This window comes from Nanorana parkeri, unplaced genomic scaffold (genome assembly GCF_000935625.1).
Source record: "Nanorana parkeri isolate BGI_ZX_2015 unplaced genomic scaffold, ASM93562v1 scaffold387, whole genome shotgun sequence".
NCBI lineage: Eukaryota > Metazoa > Chordata > Amphibia > Anura > Dicroglossidae > Nanorana > Nanorana parkeri.
The window spans coordinates 612,483-622,441 of NW_017306655.1; the positions used below are offsets into that span (position 1 = coordinate 612,483).

The following is a 9,959-nucleotide window of genomic DNA, read 5'->3' on the forward strand; positions in this document are numbered from 1 at the left end:
CTATAAAAAAAAACACTTACCCCCCCATACACATAAAAAAAATACACATAAAATAATAAACCCCCCGCACACCCATATAAAATAAGAAAAACCCCTCCCCCAAACCCACAATAAAATACAGAGTCCCCTCTCCTGCTTACTTTTTTGCAGGGAGGAGGCGAGGGGGCACGATCCCTTGTGATCCAGTGGTGATTAGTAAGGTCTGCTGCAGATCTTCAGCCAGAGCTCAGAACTGAGCACCAGCCGAAAGGATCTCAGTGCTGGAGCTGACAGGAGCAGCTCTGCGGACTGCATCCGGCAGAGATGCAGACCGTGTAGCTGCTCCCGCAAGTCAGGTATGCGGTCCATAAACGCGCGTACCTGACTTGTCAGCTGGCTTGTTAGCTCCTGTGTGATAGTGATAAAGTTACGTGAATTCTCGACACCAGAGAATTCACACAGGTGATCGTCCCGGTAAATGTTTTGGTGAGAAAAAAGTGCTTCAAACACACCAGAGAAGTCACACTGGAGAGCGTCCTTTTTTATGTTCAGAGTGCGGAAAATGTTTCATTCTGAAATATGCACTTGTTAGACACCAGAGAATTCACACAGGTAAGCGTCCACTCTCATGTTCATATTGCGGGAAGTCTTTCTATAGGTTGAACTCGATGGACATTTTTCTACCTGACTAACTATGTAACCATGTGGGGGGGAAAATTGATTAAAAAAATATTAAATAAATGAATATAAAAGTAAAAAATAAGAAATAATAAATAAATGAAAAAAATTAAAAGGTGATTAAAAATTAAAAAATAATAAGAAATGTGTTGGGGGGGAGGGGGCACATTACAGAACCTGGTCTTTGGGCAGCAGGGAGAGTAAATCCGGCCCTGATTGCAGATCATCGGTTTATTTGAATTTACGCCATTATGCCCTTTAACTAATTAACCATGCCGTTTAAGAGATGATAAAATGCAATAATGATAAGTTATTAAAAACTATGTGGGGAATTTATCAAAACTGAAGCAGACAGAATCTGGAGCAGATGCCCATAGTAACCAATTAAATTCTCTCTTCAGTTTGTTCAGTTTAGTTTTGAAAATGAAAAGCAGAAGCGGATTATTTGACACTACCTCAGATTTTGTCTGCTCCAGTTTTCGTAAATCCCCCTCTGTGTCTATGCTCCCCTTCATAATGCAGACTGGCAAAACAGCATACAGAAAACAGAGAAGGAGGGCACAGAATCAGAGGGAGTTGGCATGTCATTTGCTGCTATCATGGCAGCTAAGAAGTTTTAATGATTTAGATTCAATGGTGGACTGGGCATTTTTTTGTGGGGTTTTTTTTAGTGTGTGTGTAAATTGTATTTATTTTGTGACCATTTTTCTTCCACTTAACTTTATTGTTATCACATAGGGGGATAAGACCCCTAATGTCACTTAGGTGCCCCCATAGAAGCTGATGAAGCAGAGATCTGGCTTCTGTAGCCAGAGAGTGACAGATGAAAGCAGAAGTGATGTAGTAAACATCACTTCCTGCATTCAGAGACCAGGGAGGAGAGTGGAGGGAGATTGTGTACTGAGCTCCCTCCGTTCTCTGTGCACGGAGACACATGGACCCACACTGCCGGTCCCGGATCGGACACCCAGGATCGCAGGGACAGCAGTGGCGGGGGTGGCGATGGCGAGGAGAGGTAAGGAGGGGGCGCACAGAGAGATGCAGCATACAAGCGATCGGGCGTCTTTACAGTCTTTACAGACGCCGAACCGCTTGTACGTAAACAGCCATCGCTGGCTGTTTTAATTTCTGGCAGTTTCCCGCACTGCACTGCAAGGGTTGAGTGCTTGTTTCATCCACTGCATCGAAGGTATGTCCCTTGGCATCTTCACGTCTTACACACTGTGTATAGAACATGGTAACTCAGGGACCCTATACTGCTGCAGTGGAGGGGGAGCAAGGCAGAAGGGACCGGTCTAAGAGCAAGCAGGCTCTAATGATGTGTAATCAACTGCATCCATCACAAGTGAAGATAAGAGGTCTCAGCATTTCAACAGAAGGTACACCAATGCCGCTCATTTTCCAGAACAGATACAGGTAGAAAACTGCAACAAAGTTGGTAAAAATCCTAACAATGTACACTGATCACCCAGAGAGGATTGCTTTTTTCTTAACAAAAGTGGAGTTACACTTTAAATCAAAACTGTGCAATGACCATGCTAAACAAATTAACAGGTTCACTTTCATGCTCAGTCTCCCAAGCTAATGTTTCCCTTGATTGCTTCTGTTCACTTACAGGGAGCAAAGACAGGAAGCCCTGGGTAAGCTTTAAGTTGCTCCAGTAGGAGCTTACACAGGGCTGAGGGCTCTACCTGCCACATCTGAGAGCACTGAACCAATCACCAAAGCACTAGGACTGTCACATGGACTAGATCACTCCCTCCTTTATTCCCAGGACAAACTAATGTTTCCCTTGATCCATGCCACTCTGTTCAACTGCAGGGAGCAAAGACAGACAGCCTTGGGTAAGCTCTAAGTTGCTCCAGTAGGAGCTTACATAGGGCTGAGGGCTCTCCCTGCCCCATCTGACGGCACTGAACCAATCACCAAGCACGAGCACTGTCACATGGACTAGGTCACTTCCTCCTTCATACCCAGAAGTACTAGGTGTTTTGCTCACAGCATCTGAAGTGGAGTGGAGGGGTAAACAGGAAAGGAAATGATATGCTGCTGGGGACTAGGCATTAAAACCTATTGCTTTGCCCTGCATGGGTTGAGAACAGGTACTGTATGCTGATTTAAATGGGAGGCCCTCAGTCTACTTAATTTGATAGTAGATTTAGATACATTTATTTTTACCTATATATAATGACAGGACCTCTTAACTGTTGGGAGCATGGCATACACATACATGTAGTACAAATAAGTGTTTTCACCTGTTATTGGATAACTTGAAGGGGATTGATGTTCCCTAAGGAGGGAGATAAAAGATGGGAGTCATACTCAACACTTGGACTCGTCGACCCCACAACCGCTCTGGGGTTGCGAGAGGTGCGGCAGAGGCTCCACAGGGGATCCAGAGAGAGGCTCCTTGGATCGACTGCAGCAGATGGACGTCCTAACAGCCTGGAAGATTCTCCCACCGCCCTCCCTGCACAAGACCACTGTCACAGCTTTATCAGCTTTATCAAGACTGGAACATGTTATGTTTGGTGCTCAAAGTCTATCCGCGACTGGCACCCGTTTTGTGTTGGCAACAGAATGTTTAAAATTGTTTAAAATTGTTTGAGTTATGTTATGGCAAGTTACTTATGTTCATCAATAAAGCTGTGGCCTTGCCCTTCCAAACTTACACATGTTTAGTATCTTTTTTCAGGTAACAACGGTCAAGGCATAACAATGCATAGTTTTCTTAATAGTGGGTATGCCTGTGCTCCTCGAAAATTCTGATGTCATGCATATGTAACCCCTTCACCCTAGGCAGAGTGGTTCTTTAAATTTAGTGTTTCTAGCACTGTAATCAGTCTGGCTGATTTGTAGTACTGTATGTGATCATTTGGTCATTCCTAGGTGTTCTGCAATTGATTGCACCTACCTGTAGTGTGGTTCTACCCTGCCACCAGTGGGGGTAGCCATTAGGGGAACATTAGGAGTGTCTATGCCTCACCAGCGAATTACTAGGAATTCATGGCCAGTGGTGCATGCAGGGGAGAGTATAAATACTCAGGAAATGCCATGTGCTCAGGGCAGTCTGCCCACGGGCCTGGCTTAGGGGTGGCATATACAAGTTTGGAGAAGCTGACTAGGCCTCAAGCTAGCAGGAGGCCACATGTGGATCCAGGTGGAGTCTGGAACTGTCTGGGAAGGAGAACCAAAGGAGCACTATGACTGCTGGAGGTGCAGGAAGGGCTGCGTGGCATGGACCTTAGAAACAAGTCTGGTGTCTCTCCCAGGGAAGATCTCATGCATATCCCCTATTCAGCTGTTGCTCTACTGCACAGTGTCATCCTCTGTTCTACTGAACATCTTCCTGCACTGTGGAATCTGAAAGGGATTGGTGAGTCTGGAAATCATTCTTGCCTGTGGATGTCTGAAGACCTATACCCTCTTTCCCAGTTTGGCTGTTCAATAATAAAACATCTAAAAAGCACTTACAGTGACTGACATCCAATTTACTGTTTACATCCCACAACCCAGCTAAGGATCCAAGTGAAATGTCAGCCCTCTCTGCCTCTGGGGGTCTACCGCAGGCCTTCAGGGTTCAGGGGGCGCTACACACATTTTTGTCCCAAGATCATGTTCTACCCACATAATTCAAAAGGCCCATATATATATACAAATCTTTTCTCAGCTAGTAGAAACCTACCTTTCTGGTGACCTAGGGACTGAATTTCATGTTGAACTTAGGTTGCATCCACACAGGGCATTCTGGAATTCCTGTGGCAAAAACCCAAGCGGTCCTGTGGCAGGAATCAGGGGTATCCCTGCTCAGATGTGGACACTGTAACCATTCAATTAAATGACAGGGTGACATTGGCCGCATCTCAGCGGCAGTCCTCATATAATTGTACATAGGTCAATTATACAACGTATGTGGTTTGGAATACATGATTGTCCTTGGAAGCATCAATCTTGCGTCCAGCCACAGTCATCTATTCCAAACCGTATGTAATCATACAATATACGATTACACGTGGACTGTCGCTGACAGATGCGGCAGATGCATCTGAAAGGGAACAACTAGGATTCCTGCAGCAGGAATCTGTAGGGTCATGCCATAGGAGTCTCAGAACGAAGAATGTGTCCCCATGTGATTGGAGCCTTATAGGAATGGCTGAAGCACCTTATTCAGCTGATATAATAACTAAACAGAAAAGAGGTTTCTTATTTAAAGATACATACCAGATTCTAAACATACATAAAAGTTTGACTTGGCCCACCTGGGCGCCCTGTGATAGCAGGAATGGGCAGAATTAAGAGTGGCCTATCAGACTATTTTTTACAGGCTGTAGTAGTCTCCTTGCCATCATACATAAAAGACTCTCTACATGTCTTGGACATTATAAAAATTTAAACATGGGAGTTAAGCTATGTATAGTATCTCTTATATACTGATATGCTGTATTCATCTCTATATACATCTATACCACATGAGGTAGAATTAAGAACGCTACAATACTTCCTTACAAAGGATCATCTGTTTAACAATAAACAGGACAAATTCATTTGGGATAGAGTGAAAATCATATGAAATCATAATGTCTTCGAATTCATGGAGAAATTTTATCTACAGCACCATTGCTAGGTCACGCATTTCAGAGGAGAGTGCTCCTTTCTCAAGAGGCTTGAGGAAAGAGGACATTCCTCTAAAAATGCATTGCCTAGCAAGGCCTGACCCCTGCAACCTGGAAGAGAACTGTGGAGACTTCCTGGACAAGTGGAAATGAGATAGAGACTAAACATTTAAGTTTAGTTTTATTCTGAATTGAAATTTGGACAAATTCCTTTAAATTCTGACATTCGGATGTCTGAAATTTGGATGCTTCTGAATCTCTGAATGTCAAAACTAACAAATTGAAACTTTTTTGATAACGAAAATTCAGATGCATCTGAATTTTGTCCGAATCTTATTCGGAATGAACTGATGTGTTGTTAAATGTGGAAATAAAAAAACAGCGTGGGGTCTCCCCAAATTTATACCAGAGCCATTAGGTCTGATAGGAATTTTAGGGGGGGACCTCATGCCAATAACAAAAGTTTAGGGTGCACTATAGCAAGCCACCTGCCCTCAACATGGGACAGGGTCCTCTTCCCCGCAATCCTAGCGCAGTGGTTGGGAGGGTCTGCTGGATGTAAATCCATCATCAATCACGTCTTCCAGTGATGTAGATTCTTGTCAATTACAATGCCTGTCGCTCGCTGACTGAACTAAAGAAAACATCCCTGCCTTAGCCACCATGTCCACACCCGACAAACACTGGCTGCAAGTGACAGCTCTGCTACTTGACTGTAAACAAAGGGGAGGACCAAGTTCCATTACATCATTTTTGTTTACATTTCATAAGGTTAGCGGGAGCTGTCACGGAATGTAAACAAAGGGGTAGAGGCAAGTCCTTTGACATCACGGGACCTAACTTTGGAGGGGCCCCGCCCTTTTTTTTCATGGGGTCCCCCCTGAAATTCCTACCAGACCTAAAGGATCTGGCAAGAATTTGAGGGGGGCCCCAAGTTGTTTATTATTACACTTTCACGTTTAACAACATGATAAACTTCATCCAAATAGATTCAAATTGATCGGAACCAAAAACAAACCTTCAAATTGATCCGAACCGAAAAGTACAAAAATTCAGATCAATCCAAACCAAAAACGAAAAATTTAAATCAATCCAAATTCCAAATAACGAACTGAATCAAATTTGGATCCAAAATCTGAACGAAAAAAATGTGAATCGATACGAAACAAATTTTATGAGCCACTACCCAGATAGCAAGGATAAGTTGCTACAAACTTGCGGCATGGTGAAATTGTAATTCTTGTTAACTTGCCGCACACATTCCTGGCAAGTTGTAGACTTGCAGAACACTTGCAGCACAAGTTCTAGTTGGCACTTTTTGAATTTGTAGCAAATTTGCTTGGCAAGTCTACAGCAAGAGTCCTGCAGGTCTCAGCAAGCGCTTTGCAAGCCCGCTGGTCTGGAGACTTGCAATGCAGACTTGCTGTAATTGGGCAACAAAATTGTGAAGCTTGGCAAGTCTGTAATAGTTTAGCAAGTCATTTTCAAACTTGCAGCTCAATTGCTTGCTATCTGGGTACATGTCTAATAGAGAGCAATTGGGTATCGGATACCACTAGCTCGTCAGATCACCTTCTGATCCTGGTGATGGGATAGACCATAATGCATACTCTCCTTGCCCTGCAGTCCTCCTTGCCTTCTGAGGACTCTCTGAGTCCTGCACATAGGGGTCTATTCACTAAGCTGCCGAGGGCAGCCGAGTGAATGACCGACCTGAAGTGACGTGACCCTATTCACTTCAGGCTGGTACGGCTGATTTCAGCCGTACATCGGCTTGCTTCGTGTGGCTTCGGGTCGGCCGAACATGTCAGGAAAAAAATGTTCCCATTGAAAAGCATTGGGACATTAGTATTGGCTATTTCAATTTGCAATAGCCAATAGTAAACTAGCATTGTACCCGCCCTCTGCTGATGGACCTGTTGGGGAACTGAGTGAATAGACCCCATAGAATCCTACTGCAGAGGATTGTAATTACCAACTCCACTGGACTCTCCCTGTAGTGTGACAGTCACTTTTTCTCCAATAGTATTTAAGTGCATCACTTTTTAATTTATTAAAATTATGTTTTGATACTACACTGCACCCGGTTGTGTGTTATTTTGCTTTTTATTAGCTGACTTTGGGTCACAGGAGTACATTAGTAAATATAAAATTCTGTGACCCAAAACAAAAGTAAAGTAAAAAAATGTTTAGTTTTACTTCTCCTTCAACCACTTAAAGTAATCAGAACACAATATATTTTTTTGTGTCTATGAGGAAGGTATACCGTGTTTTTTAGTGCTTCAGGATAAGGAGTTTTGGGCTCCTTTTCGCTCATTTTACCACATGCTGACTAGCTATCCTTTATGGTCCAACACAGAAGCTGTAATCATTTTGGCAAACAAACCCAGGAATATGAGCCAACATTCTGACCCTCAGGACATGGTGAGACTGGTACATTAATAGAAATATGTGTTTCTTTCTGAAATTTCTAAGATGAGAAAGAGGGATGCTTTTAAAAGAGAAATAGGGGATAACCTTCTCTTCCCAAAGTACTCTTTAGGATCATGGAAGGACATATACAGTACTAACGTGACCCAAAACTCAGTATATAGCGAGCTATTGCCCACTATATGCTGAGAGCGCCCCAGCCGGGACGGATACCAACAATACTGTCGGTATCCACCCCGCTGACTGATTGGCAGATGGCTCTGCCTATCTAGAGGGTATTTTGGAGATTGGGGTTTTTTAGGCACTCGAGACAGTAGTTTGATATAAAAAATTAGAACTTTTATTCAGTACATAATTAAAAAGACGAGCTCATATTTGTAAAAAAGAGAGAAAGCTGATTCAAGGAGAACACCAACAAGTCGCTACTCCACCAGCCCCAATCTCCTGAATTAAAAACTGCGAGATTATACTTCTTTTTGAGATTTTGTATACAATTTAATACGTAGCAACGCACTAATGATTGTTAATGGTTGACATGGCCAGTTGACTCGACTAAGAGGTTATAAACCATTGTTAGGATAGCAACCTTGTACCAACTGTATCTAACAACCACTTGTTTTCAAGGGCCATACCAAATACAATTAGAGGTAACGGATGGTCGCAAACACCCAACAATATCTTTTGTTCCATCTTGATTATATGTTAAACACTATGGTTAAACTCCTCGGCTGTTTAGTCAACTAGGCTATGCCAACCAGAATGTAGGGGGTGCGACCTACAAATAAAAAATCTGTTTGCATGAATTTAACAATATATTTATGTGACTATAATCAGTCATAATTCAGGATTCTGGTGGAGCTTGTTGGTGTTCTCCTTGAATCAGCTTTCTCTCTTTTTTACAAATATGAGCTCGTCTTTTTAATTATGTACTGAATAAAAGTTCTAATTTTTTATATCAAACTACTGTCTCGAGTGCCTAAAAAACCCCAATCTCCAAAATACCCTCTTTTTGCAACATAAAACCAGGGGTGTGGCACTCTCCTATTAAACACCGCTTCTACCCATTCCCCCTTTCCCCATTTAAGTAACTCTGTCTATCTAGAGGCAGAGCCAGCTGTGCCTGCCCCCCTCTCCCATCTATCCCTCCAGTCAGCGCTGAAGGATTGGAGAGGGGAGGGGGGAATCTCTGTGGGGAGCGATGACTGACAGGTCACCGCTCTCTGCAGGGAGATGATTGGGAAGTCAGCGATCGGCGGTATGTTTTCGCTCACTTCCCTATCAATAGAACCGACCTGTGACCGTTTCAATGTCACACGTCGGCTCTAACTATGGGGATGAGTGTAATTCACTTACCTCATAGTTCTCCTTTAAGCACAAGGTATGTAGGCAAAGGAGAAACCCTGAGTTACATTGTCCAGGAAGAATTACAGTAAAGTGTATGTCCACTCTAACAATAAACCACTTGTTTGGTCCCTTGCAAAAAATAATAAATGCAATATGTTTTCATTCTCTCCAGGTGAGAATGAAGGGGAAAATAAAGAAAACAAATGCAGTCACCATATCTTAAGATGGTAAGCTGTAATATATTAAATTTTGGTTTGGGGTTTAGATATGCTTTAACGCACAAATAAGTCATTTGGTGAAACCCACCAGTGCCTTTTTCACCTCTGGGATTCCTTCATATTAGGTTTTCAAAATAACAAGTAAAAACATGTAGAAATTGGATAAAAGGTTTAGTTTGGTACAGAGGTCTATACATAAGACCAAAGGAAGGGACAACTGTAAGGGAAAGAAGGACAAGAAGAATTGGTCCCCAAAGAGGGACCGTCCCTTCAAATGAGGGAGAGTTGGGAGATGTTTATGTTATATGTATATGTGTACTGTTCTAAAAAGTAGTACCTGACTACATTTTTGTTCAGAGTTAAGCAATTAACTAAAAGCACTAATATTTGGCACCACCTAGTGGCATGACATGAAGATCTAAAATGTACAGTATATTATGTAAACTCACAACAGATTGCTTGCAGCTGAAGTTTAATCTGATAACATTTTGTCATCCCTAGGCGTGTACATAATTATATGTTTTTTATAATATTTACTTTTATTTTAAACACCTTTTTAATATGCATTGTATTGCCGTGAAGCTCCGTCATATACTCATACACACTGCGCATTACTCTGAGTTTTAGTGCCGTGACGCTTTGATATATACTTATACACACTGCACATTACTCTGAGTTTTAGTGCAGTGAAGCTTTG

At 42.5% G+C, this 9,959-nt stretch overlaps 1 protein-coding gene across 1 annotated transcript in view; it reads left to right on the forward strand.

The window, feature by feature from the left end:
• Window positions 1-1,659: 1,659 nt before the first annotated feature.
• The window catches only part of LOC108789316 (BPI fold-containing family B member 4-like), a 44,479-nt gene continuing 36,179 nt past the window's right edge, over window positions 1,660-9,959 (forward strand). Inside the window, exons 1-2 of the mRNA XM_018559288.1 lie at window positions 1,660-1,672; window positions 1,793-1,846. Coding sequence (XP_018414790.1) covers window positions 1,660-1,672; window positions 1,793-1,846 — 67 coding nt within the window. The remainder of the gene's footprint in view (window positions 1,673-1,792; window positions 1,847-9,959) is intronic.